Here is a 17970-nt window from a genome sequence, read left to right as displayed (position 1 = left end):
GGAAAGCTCCAAAATAAACCCACTCTACAAAGCAAATCAGGAGCAGGGGCCTCTGCCGGGCAGATCCCTTTTGATCTAGTTGCCAGCAACAAAGTGGTAGCCCCCCCACCCCACCCTCTGTCTGCCCCCAACTAGTCATGAGCAGAGGCAGCTCCAAACACTTTTGACTTCGAGCGTTAACAAGTAACAGCAGTGCCACCCACCCCCATCCCCTACTCCCCACCCCACCCCCCCACACACCTCACAAGTGCAGCAGAGGTCAGCCAGTCCTTTGCCCCTGCCCCTATCAACTGGCAGTGAAAACGCTGTCCTTATGGGGTGGACCCCTTTTCACTCTTCCCACTCTACCCTAGGCAGAAGCAACTGTGGTGCAGGGATGGTGGTAGTGACCTTGCAGGCTTCTTTCTCTCACTGCTTTGCCCCAAGGTGAGAACCAGTTGCAATGGGAAGAGCTGAAATTGTTTTCTAGCCAGAACACCAGGAAAGGGGACCCCCGGGAATCAAATAGCAGGTGGCAGACCACAGAAAGAAGCAAAAATTATAACCAAAAAATAGCACTGTTGGGATTTTCAATGCATGTAGACTTAATGTATATGACAATTACATCATAAAGGAGAGAGAGTAAGGAGACTTATGTAGCTGAAAGACTTCTTTATTTTACTTGAAGTGATAAAATATTAATTCTAAGTAGATTGTGTGAAGTGTGGAAGTATATTATAATCTCTAGAGTAACCATTAAAAACAGAGCAGGAAACAATGGGGCCATGGAAGCAGAAATGGAGGTGATGTGGCCCCAACTTAAGGGATGGTCATGGCCACCAGAGCTGGAAGAGGCAAAGAATAGATTCTCCCTCAGAGCCCCCAGAGGGAGAGAGGTCCTGCTTGACTTCAGCCTTCCAGCCTTGAGAACTCTGAGAGGGTACATTTCTGTTGTTTAAAATCACTAAGTGTGAGGTAATTTGTGACAGCAGCCCTAGGATACTAATTCAGATTTTCGTCAATAGGCAAATTAAAATGAAATTTCAAAATTATTTAAGTAACTACTTATATTACTCAAAAGATGGCTTGAAAAGGAAAACAGAGAAATTTGAAAAACAGAACAGAAAAACAGAAAACTAAATGTTACACTTAATTTAAGCATATCAATAATTACATTAAATATGCATTTCTAGAAGTAATAACTAAGTTTCACAAGGTTGAAAAATACAAGATCAAATGTACAAAATCAATTGTATTTCTATATACTAGCAACAAAATAAAAATCAGAAATTAAAATTAAAACAATGACCTTTACAATATCATTAAAAATATGAAATATTTATAGATAAATCTGACAAGAGAGATGAAATATCTCTACACTTACAACTGTAAAATATTGCTGAGAAAAATTAGGGAAGACCTAAATAAATAGAAAGATATATATTGTTAATGGGCCAAAAAACTCAATATTGCTAAGATGTCAGTACTCCTCAAACTAATTTATAAATACAACACAATTCCAATTAAAAATTCCAGGAGTTTTTTTCATATATGTAAAAGACAATAAATCTTCTCTTAATAGAATTAAAATAGAAGTCAACAAAGAAGATACATGAAAAATTACAAAATATTGTAAATTAAACAACACACCCTTAAATAATCTGTGGCTCAAAAAAGAAGTCACAAAAATATAGAAATTATTTTGAACTGAATGAAAATGAAAATATATCAAAATCTGTGAGATGAAACTAAAGCAGTGTTTAGAGAGAAATCTGTAGATTAAGTGTTTATATTAGAAAGGAAGATATAAAATGAATAATTTTAACTTCTATCTTAAGTTAGAAAAGAGCAAACATTCAAAGTAAGCAAAAGGAAAAAAACAATAAAGAGCAGAAATCAGTGAAATTGAAAACAGAAAAAATAGATAAAAATCCAACAAAACTACAAAGTGTTTAAAGAAAAACCAATAAACTTTAAGCCAGTTGACCAAAAAAAAAGGAGAGAGAACACAAATTACCAATGTAAATAATGAGATGTCACTATGACCCTACAGATATAAAAAGGATAATGAGAGAACACTATAAACAACTCTGAGTGCATAAATTCAACAATCTAAATAAAACAGGCCTATTCCCTTAAAAGACATAAGCTATGGAAACTCTTCCAAGTAGAAACAAAAAACTTAAATAAACCTATATTTCTTAAAGACATTGCGTCTGTAGTTAAACACCTTCTAGAAGAGAAAATCAAGGCACAGATGGTTTCACTTGTGAATTCAAACAAACATTTAAAAAAGAATAACAATTCTATACAATATCCTCCAGAAAACAGAAGGGAGAATATCTCTCAACTCATTTTATAAGGCTACCATTGTAGAAAAATAAGAAAACTCTAGACCAATATTCCTTAAGAACAATTTAAGGTGTATCCCAAAAATGTAAGGTTAGTTCAACATTAAAAAATCAAACTAAACAAGAAAAACCACATGATCATATCAGTAGATGCAGAAAAGGCATTTTTAAATATTCAATATCCATTAATAATAAAAATTCTTAGCAAAGTAGGAATATAAGAAAACTTCCTTAATCATAGAGGGCTCTTACAAAGAACCACAGCTAACATAATAAAAGACTAGTTGCTACCCCCCAGGATTGGGAATTAGTCAGGTATGTTCACTTTCACTAGTTCTATTTAATATCATACTGGAAATCCTAGAAAGTGATGTGGGACAAGAAAAAGAAAATATTCAAATTGAGAAGGAAGAGATAAAACTACCTCTGTAGACAACATGATGTCTACATACAAAATCCCAAGGAATCTACACAAAAGTTCTTAGAGCTATTAGTAATTTTAGCAGATGCAAGGTCAGCATTCAAATATCCATTGTTTTCTATTCACTAGGAATGAACAATAGGGAACCAATCATTTGTATAAGTATCATTTATAATACTTTCTCAATAAAATACTTAAATATAAATCCAAGAATATATGTGCATAATCTGTGCACTAAGATTTTAAAAAAATAAAATTCTGAAGTAAAAAAAAATCAAAGAAAATGTAAATAAATGGAGAGATAAACTCTGTCCATGAACTGAAAGACTCTATATAGCAAAGATGTCAACTCAAACTCTGTCCATGGATTGGAAGACTTACGTAGTTAAGATGTCAATTTTTCCCAAATTGCTCCACAGAATTAATGTAATCACAATAAAAATGCCACCAAGATTCTTTATAGATACAGAACAGTGAATTCTAGAATATATATGTAAATGTAAAGGAACAAGAATAAACAAAGATTTTTCTAAAGGAACAGAGTTAGAGGACTCACACAATCTAATATTAAGATATACCACAGTAATTGAGACAGTGTGGTATTGGTGATATGTAGACCAACCTAACAGAACAGAAAGTCTAGAAAAAGACCCACAAATGTGGTCAATTGATTGTTTTTGTTGTTGTTGTTTTGAGACAGAGTCTTGCTCTGTCACCAGGCTGGCGTGCAGTGGCGCAATCTCAGCTCACTGCAACCTCCGCCCCTCACTGGATTCAAGCGATTCCCCTGCCTCAGCCTCCCAAGTAGCTGGGAGTACAGGCACACACCACCATGCCCAGCTAATTTTTTTGTATTTTAGTAGAGATGAGGTTTCACCATGTTGGCCAGGATGGTCTCCATCTCCTGACCTCGTGATCTGCCTGCCTCCGCCTCCCAAAGTGCTGGGATTACAGGCATAAGCCACCGTGCCTGGCCGGTCAATTGATTTTTAACAAAGATGCAAAGGCAATTTAACATAGAAAGTTTAGGTGTTTTCACCCTAGAAGAAAACCTAGGTAATACCATTCAGGACATAGGCATGGGCAAAGACTTCATGACAAAAATGCCAAAAGCAATTGCAACAAAAGCCAAAATTGACAAATGGAATCTAATTAAACTAAAGAGCTTCTGCGCAGCAACAGAAATTATCATCAGAGTGAACAGGCAACTTATAGAATGAGAGAAATTTTTTGCAATCTACCTATATGATAAAGGTCTAATATCTAGAATTTACAAGGAACTTAAACAAATTTACAACCCCATCAAAAAATGGGCAAAGGATATGAACAGACACTTCTCAAAAGAAGATCTTTACACGACCAACAAATGTATAAAAAAGAAAGCTCAACAACACGGATCATCAGAGAAATGCAAATCAAAACCACAGTGGGATACCATCTCACGCCAGTCAGAATGGAGATTATTAAAAAGTCAGGAAACAACAGATGCTTGCAAGGGTGTGGAGAAATAGGAATGCTTTTACCCTGTTAGTGGGAATGTAAATTAGTTCAATCATTGAGGAAGATAGTATGGCAATTCCTCAAGGATATAGAACCATAAATACAGTTTGACCCATCAATCCCATTATTGGGTATATACCCAAAGGATTATAAATCATGCTACTATGAAGACACATGCACATGTATGTTTATTGCAGCACTATTTACAACAGCAAAGACATGGAACCAACCCAAATGCCCATCAATGATAGACTGCATAAAGAAAATGTGTTACATATACACCATGGAATACCATGCAGCCATAAAAAGGAATGAGATCATGTCCTTTGCAGGGACATGGATGAAGCTAGAAGCCATCATCCTCAGCACACTAACACAGGAACAGAAAACCAAACACCACATGTTCTCACTCATAAGTGGGAGTTGAACAATAAGAACGCATGAACACAGAGAGGGGAACAACACACACCAGGGCCAGTTGAGGAGTGGGGGGCGAGGGGAGGGAACTTAAAGGATGGGTCAATAGGTGCAGCAAACCACCATGGCACATGTATACCTGTGTAACAAACCTGCACATTCTGCACATGTATCCTCCCTTTTTTTTTTTTTTGGAAGAAATAAATAAAAACAAAAAACAAAGAAAGAACAACAACAAAAAAAGAAAGTTTAGGGTTTTCCAATGAATGGTGCTGGAAAAGCCTGATACCCATATGCAAAAACATAAACCTTGATTTTATGTCATACCATACACATACATAAATTAACTCAAAATGGGACATGAATATAAAAATATAAAACCATAAAACAGAAGAAAATCTTGTAACTTTTGGTTAGCTGATTAGTCCTTTGATATGTATGACACCAAAAGCATATCCATTAAAGAAAAAACGATAAATTGGCCGGGCATGGTGGCTCATATATTCTTAGATTTATATTTAAGTATTTTATTTTAGTGTAACCCCAACACTTTGGGAGACTGAGGTAGGCAGATCACTTAAGGCCAGGAGTTGGAGACCAGCCTGCCCAACATGGCAAAACCCCGTCTCTACTAAAAAATACAAAAATTAGCTGGGTGTGGCACACGCCTGTAATCCCAGCTACTCGGGAGGCTGAGGGAGGAGAATTGCTTGAACCTGGGAGGCGGAGGATGCAGTGAGCCAAGATGGCACCACTGCACTCCAGCCTGGGTGACAGAGTGAGACTCTGTCTCAAAAAAAAAAAAAAAAAGAGAAAATATAAAGACCTGATCAGCAATTTCAAATGCTGCAAGTATGATAAACACTGTAAATTATTTCTTATGTTTAGTCATTACAATGTCATTGACAATGCTAGAAAAGCAATTTTGCAAGAGGCAGGAATATGTACAGAAGCTAGATTATAAATACTGGAAAATTAATGGAGAAAATGAAGTAGAGGCAATGCATGTACACTACCAAACTGGGAAGTCTAACTGCGAAGAAGAAAGATAAAGGAAGCTATTGGGTCAAAAAGGTGATTATTTTTAGGTTTGCTTGATTTTTTTTTTAAGTGCAACATTCATAAATGCTGGCAAATTGTTGAAACAATCATAATTGAATCAGGCAGGTTATTCAGGGTCATGTAATATATGGTTTTTGAGCAGAGATTTTAGGAAAAGAAGGGGATGCGCTTTAGGATAAAAGGGAAAATAAAGCATTCTAAATAAAAGAAACTATCAAGTGAGAGCTACATGCAGATAAGTTTGGAGATATTATTGCTTTCACTCTCATTTCCCACCACTGTCAATCCAGCAGTGAAACTTGTCAAATCAGCCTTCCTGATTCCCTAAAACCACCCTGACTCCAAGATCTACACTAAGAAAATTTGCCTGCTTCCTAAGTTTCAGTTCTGACTATTGACTTGACGTTAATACTGGCTTTAGTAGTCAAGAAAGATTTAAGAAGTTCAAGTTTTCAACCTGAGAAACTGATTGCAGAAAAAAGAAGTTCAAGTTGATTAGGGGGCTCAGTATGAAGTCAATATTGCTTCTAGTTTTTCTCTGATAATTATTTTGCATTGTTACTGTTTATCCTTAATTTTGGCAACTCCACTTAGGCTGCTATGTGGTAGGAGACAAAGGAGTGGATGAGTAGGCAATAAATGTTAAGAAGGGTAGAAATAGAAGAGAAACAAACACCTTAGGAACAAGTGGGTTAAATGGTACTCTTCAACAATAGCCTCTTTGGAAACAAAATGCAACTGTTTTAAGACAGAGTAAAAGACAGACATATTTTGTCCACATACTGTAGGCAATGGGGTTGGTAACTCATGCTTTATTGTCCATACCTACTAATCAAGTTTACATAATGTACCCTTCCTGAAATCCAAATCTCCAAATATTACACCATAATTAAAAGGATTTTTTAATGGTTCATTATTACCTACAGAATGAAATACAATTTCCTAGCATGACATCTAAGGCTATCTACAAACTATTTTCAATTTTCCATGACTTACCTTCCCTTAACTGCTCCTCCCACTTACACCCTGTATCACCAGCATGGTGGATTTTGTTCCCTGAAAATGTTCTACAATTTTTGGTTCAGCTCCTTTGCTCTCAGTGTTCCCTCCATCTGTATTATTTCCTCTATACCACCATCCTCCCCAAACATCTATTAAAATCCTACTTAACATCCATACCTAGTTCAGATACACTGGCCACACATCCGTACATGGTGGGGCCCTGGATACATCAAGGGCAAGATGATCCACTGGGACAAAAGTAGAAAAGTGACCCCACTTAGCCCTTCTTTAGGATCACAGGGCAGCATCTTTAGATTTTAAAGTTTCCTGTCTGCCTGTCTGGCATTTTGATTCTGTATCCTGTACCCACCCATTCTCCTCTCCCCTCCACCAGGAGATACCGTTGTTAATATATGAATAGCTACCATTTCATAAGATTTTGCCACATATCAGCCACTATGCCAATTACTTTATAAACACTATCCCATTTAATCCATAAATTATTAACTAATACTCATATTACACCAATGGGAAAACTTAGGCTAAGTGACTTTCTTAGGATTACATGACTAGTAAGTGGTACTTGGAGTACACAAAACCAGGACTGTCTGAGTGTAAAGCCTGCTGTCTTTCACTAAGTTACACTGGGGCTGAGTGATTTCCCTGCGACTCAGGTGTCTTTGCTGTGGAGGAATTAACGGGTCTGAAGACTGAAGCTGGGAAGAAGCAGCAGGGAAGACTCTGATCTGAGCTTTCAGGGAAAAGAGTGAAGTTGGACTTTAAGGTTTTTATATTGTCAAGACAATTTACCAACACAGGAAGAGAAAGAATGACAAAGAGGAGAACTCCTAGCTGGAAAGAAGAGGAAAAAAAAATTGGATGCAAGTAACTGCATTTATATATCTTGAGAATTTAAATAATCAGCAACAGTTAGAGGTGCAAATGCAACAGAAGCTAAAAGAAACTTAGTATCTGGAATAGTTGACAAGATAAAACCCCAAAATCTGAGAGCTGCAATCAAAGAGCCATCTTCTCTACTAAATTGAATTAGCTCAGTTATATAGTGCTTCTCAACAATAAAAAGTCCATTAAAGAACAGAAATTTAAAAATAAGTTTTACACACTATTAGTCTTCCAGTTTATATAACTTAATACTGTATACTAAGTTTTTATTAACAGGAAATGAAGGAATTCTGAGGGCCAAGCCATGTAGAAATAGCCTATAAACCAGACAGGCAGAGGGACCCAGCAGAGACTAGCAAAGTCTGTAAGTCATCACATTCCATCAGAAATATCCAGATGAAACCAGACGAAAAAGCACTTTAACAATACTCCTAAACAACTGCTGGGACCACGGAACTCAGAAACACAGCAAGGTAAGCAACATGGATATTTCTATTAGTATTGATATAATACTCTGTTTCTCAGTAGTAGGAGGAATTTGAATTAGCCCATCAGTCTTGAATCCTAACCATAAATAAAATAAAGTAAAAAAACAGCTTTGTTATAAGAGGATCCCATGACATGTTCCTTGTGATTTGGAAGGAACCTTTCCTGGTGCCTTCTCTGAAGACAGCAGAGAAGGAGGAAAATTAACAATTTCTAGGACTGATTAAGTCAGAGTGGAAGAGAAGCAGTAAAGACATCAATTCTAAGAAGGATTAAGGATGAAATGATACCTGTGTGAATGTGTGAAGTTTACATGGATAGTAACATTTCCTTCTATGTCGTTAATATTAATATAGGCACTCAGTACCTATCTATGAAAGAATGAATGTGGAATCTAATACTGGTTAATGTATAGTACTTATACTCCTTCATAAATTATGTTATATCTAAATATCTCTGAGCATTTGTTGTGTGTCTCCAAACAGGCTGTTATCGTCTTGAGGGCAAGGAACATTGTCTTTTTCAAATGCCTCAAGGGACACAGTAGAGGCTTCACCAGTGAGCACTTGATAAATGCTGATGAATGACTTTAATATTCTTCTTTCTGGTCAGAAACATTTTTTAAATGAATTTATATCAGAAAGTATATCATCACATCATGATCAATTTTTGTTTTAATTAAAGGCCACAGATTTTTATTTGAATTAAAGGAGACTCAGAACTAGTTAGAAGCTGTTATTTTCTCCTGAAAAGCTCCTGACTTTACCTATACCCTATTTCCACACTCCCAAATAAGGAAACTGTGCATGATGGCAAAACCCTGTTTGGACAGTGAAGAAAAGTGACAGCAAGAAGAAATGTAAAACCTCAGAGAGCACTAATGACTAAATATCAGAGGTTTAGACGGGGTCATGTTTTTCTTTTTCTTTCTTTTTTATTTGTTATAAGAAAAGTTCAAACATACACAGAAGTGGAGACAATAATATAATAAACTCCCATGTACCCATAACTCAGCTTTAAAAATTATCAAAACAAGGCCAATCTTTTTTCCTCTATAACCCTACCCCACTATTCTTTCCAGATTATTTGTGAACAAATCTCTGAGACCATTTCATTTCATCTTAAATGTTTTCAGTATGTATTTCCAAATAGGCAAGAACTTCTCTTTTTGAAATTTAACCTTACACTTCCCAAATCAACAATATTTAAACAGGACCATCTTTGACTGGGAAAGATACCAGCACTATGCTCAGTATCTGGGTGATGGGATCATTCACAGTAAACCTCAGCAACACACAGTATAGTCAGGGAACAAACCTATGTACCTCCTGAATCTAAAATAAAAATTGTAAAAATTTTATAGCAGGATACCCAGTATCCTGCTATAAAAATTTATTTGGGATAGCACGGTAAAAGCTTTTGGAATGCAATTTACGATACATATCAAAAGTAATAAAAATTTAATTCCCATTACTTATGCCACTAATTATGTAATTCTTCTAGGTACTTATGCTGAGGAAATAATCCAGATAATGGAGGAAAAAAAATCTGTGGGTATCAAAATGCTCATTAGAATATTATTAGTGATAGTGAAACAATTTTAGATTTATTGAACCAGGGTAAAGATAGGGAATAGTATATGTAACCAATAAATTTTTTTTTTTTTTTTTGAAACGGAGTCTCCCTCTGTCGCCCAGGCCGGAGTGCAGTGGCGCGATCTTGGCTCACTGCAAGCTCTGCCTCCCAGGTTCACGCCATTCTCCTGCCTCAGCCTCCCAAGTAGCTGGGACTACAGGCGCCCACCACCGCGCCCGGCTAATTTTTTGTATTTTTAGTAGAGATGGGGTTTCACCGTGTTAGCCAGGATGGTTTCGATCTCCTGACCTCGTGATCCGCCCGCCTCGGCCTCCCAAAGTGCTCGGATTACAGGCGTGAGCCACCACGCCCGGCCAAATATTTTTAAAGCTATAAATAGGGGAAAGTGTTAAGTGCATATAAGATGAATTTTATTTATACTATTATGATAACTTTGTGAAGATACTTATGCATATAAACAAATTTTGAAAAGGAATAACAAAAATCAAAAGTGAAATGGTAGGTTTATGGGTGTTTTTCCTCCTCTATTTAAAAAAGTGTATATATTACTGGTAATAAGTATATATTTAAAAATTGTTTTACCAAACCGTTCACTTTTAATTTCTCCATAATGTACCATCTATCAAAGTATAAATCATATATTGCATTCTCCATGAAGCTTTCTCTAATCACCTTGATATTAATTTCTAAGTTCAACAGCACTTGACAGTCAACGCACTACTGTTATTCACGAAAGTACCCTGAAGAGTTTTATTTGAACATATGATGATCAGTACATTTTCATTTTGTAAGGTAGTTCCTTTTCTGAAAAACTAAAACAACTGTATGATGTCATTAAATAAAACTTAACTTTTAGACACAACTATCAGCATATTTCTACCATATCTTATATGCCCTTTAATCTTAAATGTTGACTTCTCAATTCAAAAAAATTAACAAGGTTAGGTGCAGTAAGCATCCATCTCAAGCTAACCTTTGTCTCCATTTTCATTTCTTAAGGTGTGCTGACCAATGACATCAGCACTTTCAGATGTTTTTGTCATTTTTTAACAAAATAACAAGTCAAAAATTTCCAAACTTTGTTTTAGCAACAGAACTCTCTCATCAAATAAAATTTTACCTACCCAGAGCCCAAATGTGTAGAGCAAGAGAAAGCACAGCTGCTCCAGTCCAGCAAAGGCCCAGGTGAAAAATGGGAGACCCAGAGACCAAGAGCTCCACCTGCTGTCTAGCAATTCCCCATGGGCTGCTCCAGGGCACTACAGAACCCATTTCATGGATAACTACAAGAAAATTTTCAAATAATAGAACAAACTCTGTACAAAAGTGGATGGTAATTCCCCAAGTGGAACTTTTCACTAACAGGAAGCACCATCATGTGATAATTCAAATTATGTAAAAGTTCAAACTTACCATACAATAGGTGTAGTTAATTAGAGCTGGATTAAATACACCACTTGCTGTTGGTGCTACAATCTTTGAAAGTGACAGGTCATCAATGAAAATGGAATAAGATGGAGAAAGTATATGGCTCAGAACTCCTCTCGGGCACAATATTATGGGTTGTTTGTAAAATATCACTTGAAGCTTGCCTGAGTAACAACTACGATCTTTAAGAAGGGTGACTCCAAATAATTGCAGGGCTTTTGTTTTGCTGAGTGGAGTAATCACTTTGGGAGTCAGAACTAAATTGTTAAGGGCAATAGCGAAAATACTGCACACTGCCAACTATGGTTCTCCATGTGGTGCCCAGCCTCTCCTCAACTGTCAAGCACATATCTAAGAATACTTGAAAGATTACAAATTGTTAACCTTACTAGATGACTAAATGTCTCCACATGGCCACAGTGCCAATATATTATATATTAAAGTGTGGGTTGTTTAAAACAAATTTGCACAAGTCAAATACCAAGTGTACCTTTAATTTTGTACGACATATTACTTTCAACTTGATATTACAGTTATAAATCTGTCTTAACTTCCTAACTAGATTAGAAATTCCAAAAAAGCAAGGACCATGTCTTTTTCATCTTTGTATGCTTTGCAGAGTGGTGCTGGCATAGGACCTTACACGTGGTAAGTACTAACCTATTAGATGAATTGTTAATGAACCAATAATTGCCTTCTTCGCTAAGCTCTTCAAACCTCACCTGTCCAAAACACAATTCAATGGTTTCACTTTCAATCCCCACCTCTCCTCTTCCTAATTCCCCAGTGCTCCCTATCTCATTTGGGGTGTAGAAATAACCTTGAGCTGTATTCAGAACTGGAGCTCAGACATACCTAAGCAGGTATGGTGGCAGGCCTGCTGGAGATATGTTAGCACAAGAAAACCCTCCCCACTCCCCACCCAAGGAAAAAAGCTAGGAAGGTAAGTCTGACTCAGAATAAAAGTCCTTTTTCATTATAAGGGAAACATAATTCTTAGCACATCATAACATTTCTTTAGCCAAACTCGTTATTGGAACGAAGTAATGAACTGATGTCTAGATCCCACGAAAAAGAGTCTAAGAGCGCAAGTGCAAGAGCAAGACTACTTAAAAGGAGGAAAAACATTACTTTAGTAGTTGAAAACGTACAATGTCTTACACTTTGATTTCTAGTAAGACTGAACTTTTCCCACCATTTTATTAGATACTATTTTTTTGTACTCTGTTCAGGGTGGTTTGCTCATTTATATATTAGATTGTCATTGCTTTTTGAAAATAATAACGATACTTTTTTTGCATTCTCTCTAGCTTGTTTTCAGTTCTTTTTACATTGGCCATCTTTGTTAGTCAAATTTTTGCATGTGCTTTTTTTTTATTGGTTTTAGGCTTATAAAGTCCTACTCCATACCGATATTTGAAAATTATCCATTTTCTTCCAGCTATTATTTAATTTTCTACATATATTACACTAACAATTTTGTTATTAATTTTTAACTCCAAAGTCTAGCCCATGACTCAAGACCATTTATGGAGTAATAATTTCGATTATTATTGATTTGAGATTCTACAATTTATTATTATTAAATAGATAGAAGGGTCTGCTTTGGGGACTAATTTGTTCCATTAATTCACTGACTCTTGTACCTGTACCATACTGTTTACTATTTTGTTTTAATGGTGTTTTAATACTGGGGGGAGAAGAGTTCTATTTTATTTTCTGAAAAAAAATAAGGCTCACCTGTTCAGTCTTTCAGATACATTTTACGATTAATTCATGAAGTTGTGCTAAAACAATGAGTTAATTGAAAAGGAGCCGACCACTTGGAAGCATTCTGCCTCCCATCCAGGAGGAAGGTTCATTTCTCCATTTGTTTATCTTGAGGTAGATAGAACCACCCACCTTTTCTGGAAACTATGCCTTCATATAATGGCATATGATAGCTGCTAGAGATATTTTGAACTTTCTCAGGATAAGAAAACTCCTCTCACCTAACTGTCTGAATAGGAATATAGCTAATTTTCTCCTGTCAGTCAGAAACTAGAGTTTTCACTTCATAATAAGATCTGAAAACCGGGAGTCAAAAAAGACAAACGTTTAATGGAAAATTACTAGAAGAAAAAAGAAAATTCAAAGTCCAAATCTGTGCTTAGCAAATTACAGTTTCCAACCCATTGTAAGTTTAGAGAATATTTACTGGATCATCACAAGCAATTTCTTTAAAGGGAATTGGATTAGAAAATTTTCTAAGTATTGTTTTGTGGAAATGTGTGTCTGTTACATGTGTGCATGCCTGTATATATGTGTATGTGTGCTGGATTTGAATCAAGGATAAAAATTAATTTCTAACCATGGTAGTTTATTTTACCAGGAGGTTCCAGTGCATTTTTCTAAATCTAACAACATACATGGTTATTTATGTTCCTAAACCATTTCAGAAAAATTTTCTCTTTTCCGTTGCCAACTTATATCCATACGATTTGGAGGATAGGTTATTTTCAGGTTTACTTTCTTGAAAGAAAAAAATCTTCATTCCTACATTCCATACTTCTGAGGTTCCCCTTAAGCAGAATAAGAACCGTAGTGCTAGAAGACATACGGTCCAAATTAATTACGATATTATTTACTCAAAAAGAGGCTGTGCCAGATTCCACATGGATATGGATAGAGAACTCCATTTTTTCTCTCTTTTCTCTCAAGAGTGTAATTTAAAAAAAAAAAGTACCAGCCACATAGGAAGGCTACTCAAAGTATGCATATTGAGTAGCATCGTGCTCTTACTGGCTCAAATTTAGATTTTTCACCCAAATAAACACAGAAGAGCATGACTGTTAGGTACTGTAGGCCAAAAGGACAAACGCTGAAGTCTCTTGTCAAGTTTATTTTATTCATTCTATGATGTACTCTCAGTACTTTTTTTTTTTTTTTTTGAGACAAAGTCTCGCTCTGTTGCCCAGGCTGGAGTGCAGTGGCACCATCTTGGCTCATTGCAACCTCCACCTCCGTGTTCAAGTGATTCTCCTGCCTCAGTCTCCAGAGTAGCTGGGATTACAGGCATGCACCACCACACCCAACTAATTTTTGTATTTTTAGTAGAGATGGGGTTTCGCTGTGTTGGCCAGGCTGGTCTTGAACTCCTGGCCTCAAGTTATTCACCTGCCTGGGCCTCCCAAAGTGCTGGGATTACAGGCCTGAGCCACCATGCCCGGCCCCTTATTCTTTAATACTTTTGTAAAATGGCATTTTTTTTCTGACGTTCACTCTAGTTTATCTAAATAATGCCCAAGTGCGATACTATTTAGACTATTCTAAATAATTTAATTTATAAGCTTTGCAAATGGAGAATAATCACATGATTATCTCTGATTAACACTGTGCCCTGTATAGTGCCTACCTTCTCCCCACATGAAATTTTAATCCAAAGAGTCTTGAATATATACTCTTATCACAAGAAAAAATTTGTTAAAGATTCTAGCATGATATACGTGTTGCCTTTGGATATCCTTTAGGTTTAGAAAACAAATAACTTGCCTGTAGAGAAATATAAAGTGACTTGAATATTTTAAGTTAAAATAACCAAGTGTTGAAACACAAAAAACAGCCCTGTAAATTTAGAGATGTTAATATTTATCTGGCCCTGACTAGAGTTTAACTCCAAATGCTAGAGAAATCAGTCCGGTAGGTGTGGTCAATGCGGTGACTAGGGGTTCGGGAAACTAAGGAGCACTAGTAATCAAGAGGTAAGCATTTGAAATTGGGGTCTGTTTCAAATAAAAGTTATTAAATATTACCTAGAAATAATCACTCTTATTAATAAACAGATGCTTGACAAACGATGAATATTTCTCACCACCACAAAATCTAATACCTTAATTTATCCATCAAAGGGTTGTATTCTGTTGCCTACATTTTCCATACACTGACTCCAAATTTCATAAAAATAACTGTTTTAAAGAACCTGCTGAGGGCGGGCACAGTGGCTCACGCCTGTAATCCTAGCACTTTGGGAGGCCAAGGCAGGTGGATTGCCTGAGGTCAGGAGTTGGAGACCAGCCTGGGCAACACGATGAAACCCTGTCTCTACTAAAATACAAAAATCTAGCTGGGCATGGCAGTGTATGCCTGTAATCCCAGCTACTCGGGAGGCTGAGGCAGGAGAATTGCTAGAGCCTGGGAGGCAGAGGTTGCAGTGAGCTGAGATCGCACCACTGCACTCCAGCCTGGGTGACACAGCGATACTCCCTCTTTTAAAAAAACTTGTTGAGTGTTCTGAGGAATTATCCTTAGACAGCATCTTGCTTCTTTGCTATGCATGAAGAAAAAGATTTCCTAGTCCCTTCTACACAGTTAGCAGACATTTTTTAAGACTTTCAGTAAAAATTTACCATTTTATTTTTCAGCGATCATATTGGAAATATGGCCCAAAGTGACTTCCTTTACCCAGAGAACCCAAAAAGGCGGGAAGAAGTAAATCGTCTTCACCAGCAGCTCCTTGATTGCTTATCTGACAGCTTCGATGTCACCAATAAGCTGACTGAGGTTCTAAATATGCACTTGGGGTGCAGGCTGGCCTCCATTGAGATGAAAAGAGATGGGACCATCAAAGAAAACTGTGACCTCATCATCCAAGCCATTATGAAAATCCAAAAGGAACTGCAGAAGGTTGATGAAGCACTAAAAGATAAGCTAGAGCCAACCCTCTATAGAAAACTTCAGGATATTAAGGAAAAGGAAACAGACAAAATTGCAATAGTGCAAAAGGTTATTTCGGTCATCCTGGGAGAAGCTACATCTGCAGCCAGTGCAGTCGCTGTTAAACTTGTGGGCTCAAATGTCACAACTGGCATAATTAACAAGTTGGTCACTGTGTTAGCTCAAATTGGTGCTTCTCTCCTTGGTAGTATTGGAGTTGCTGTTCTTGGCCTTGGCATAGATATGATTGTCCGTGCCATCCTGGGAGCAGTGGAAAAAACACAGCTTCAAGCAGCCATCAAAAGTTATGAGAAGCATCTGGTGGAGTTCAAATCAGCCTCAGAAAAATATAATCATGCCATTACTGAGGTCATCAATACAGTGAAACACCAAATGAAATGAACAGCCATTTTATTTGCCACTGAAGTGTTTTTCTGCTTCCTTTTCAGTAACAGTGTTTGCTTCTTTGATTAGGTTCATTTTCTATAGGCTTCCAATATGGACTTAAATAAGATAAACAATTTGGAGAGGGAAATTGGAGATGCCAAGACTAGATGACTAGATGAGTTTTGAGTCAACAATGCCTGGATCAGCTGATGCTAGACCCTGTGAGGTAAAAAAATTTTCTCCCTGGATGTTTTCACACCCTGCTCTACCAGATCAACATTGGGGTAAATGCTATCGTAGAGTAGCAAGTATAGGGGTTACTTTTCTCTTTTCTAATTTCAGTAAAATTCTTAAATTTCACATTGAATGCAGAGACTTTCATTTCTACCACCAGCTTCAAACATCATTTAGTTATAAGGGGACATACTCAGTAACTTCTGCCTAGACACAAACTCTAGGCCTTCGAATGAGACAGAAATACTACCATATTTTTGACCATCAGAGTAAATCTGGTTTTCTGTAAACTAGAAGAGACTGAAAAATGGTTTGTAACAATGTGCTTCAATTAGGACAGGAAGCTGATCTGTAAACGTCTACTGATTACACAATGTAAACCGGATGGATTTGAAAATGGTAAAAATCAAAACTAAAAACATCAAGGTCCTGTTTCAGTCACTGCAATCAACCCTGACCAACTGTGATAATTAAATATCGCTCAAGTGAATGTTCAAACACTGAAACATTTAGAAGACAAGAAAGCAAAACACAGCTACACATGAATAAAATGCATTTAGGATGCAGAATAGAAGGTCACTACTCAAAGCATTTGTCATTTAAAAGAAAGTCATAATTTATTATAAGTTTTCAGAAAAAAGAATATAATTTCATTTTCAACACTAGCAAAAAGGAGGCAGCTGCCTTTGCTACATGACGCATTAGGTGGGCCATTTCACTAATTACCTGATTTTAGAAAACGCCAAAGGCTATGGAGGCCTATTAATGGTTCCGCTGAATCTCTGCAGATGTGTTTGTTTTCTAAATCCTTTGCCAACCAATAATTCCCATGAGGACTCTTTTAGTCTATACTGACAAAATTATTAATATGCTGTTGATGCCAGACTGTGTTTGTTATAGTTGATTCTCCCATCCAAGTACAAGAAATGTATTGAAATAAAAACTGCTCAGCATATCTTAAAAATAGTAGCTACATATAAAATTTTAGCTACATGAAAGACTTTAATATTTCCAACATACACTGTTTTCTCTTTCTCTTCTTGCATTGTTTTTCAAAACGAGTTGCAAAACTATGACCACTAATGTGTTAGGAAAGAAAAAAAAACTAGTTGCAAAACATTACAACTTAGCTCACCTTCGCAGTTCAAGATTATTTTCTTTTTTATGTACTACCTGGTTTATCAGCTTTAACCTACAATATCTCGTCATTGCTTTCTGACACTCAAATTCAGTCTAAAATCAAATCAAGAATTTCCTAACACAAAGGTAAGTTTAGGTATAGGACCGATCTTATACCTTCAAGGGCAGTTTAAAGATTCTGCTAAAAATTAGTATGTATCTCCATCAATATTTTGAAATATTTATAACTGGTGGTAAGAATAGCCTTCCTACATGGGATAGTCAGGTTAAGATTAGAAATAACCAAGCGTATCCTCTGAGATAGTTTTTTAAATGTTTAAACTTACCTTTAAGGGAAATAAGTGGGGGCTGACTCACGGAAGGAGGGGATAG

The 17970-nt window shown here is 36.5% G+C and overlaps 2 protein-coding genes across 4 annotated transcripts in view; one reads left to right on the top strand and one right to left on the bottom strand.

Moving 5' to 3' along the window:
- Positions 1–17970, bottom strand: part of PDE6H (phosphodiesterase 6H) — a 203421-nt gene that overhangs the window by 184064 nt on the left and 1387 nt on the right. The gene's annotated exons all lie outside the window — the stretch shown is intronic.
- Positions 8021–16584, top strand: SMCO3 (single-pass membrane protein with coiled-coil domains 3). Its single transcript, XM_001158099.6, has 2 exons — positions 8021–8108; positions 15546–16584. The coding sequence occupies exon 2, from the start codon at positions 15562–15564 to the stop codon at positions 16237–16239; it is 678 nt and encodes a 225-aa protein (XP_001158099.1). The 5' UTR covers positions 8021–8108; positions 15546–15561; the 3' UTR covers positions 16240–16584.

Source organism: Pan troglodytes, chromosome 10 (assembly GCF_028858775.2).
Source record: "Pan troglodytes isolate AG18354 chromosome 10, NHGRI_mPanTro3-v2.0_pri, whole genome shotgun sequence".
Taxonomy (NCBI): domain Eukaryota; kingdom Metazoa; phylum Chordata; class Mammalia; order Primates; family Hominidae; genus Pan; species Pan troglodytes.
This window is presented reverse-complemented; position numbering and strand designations above follow the sequence as displayed.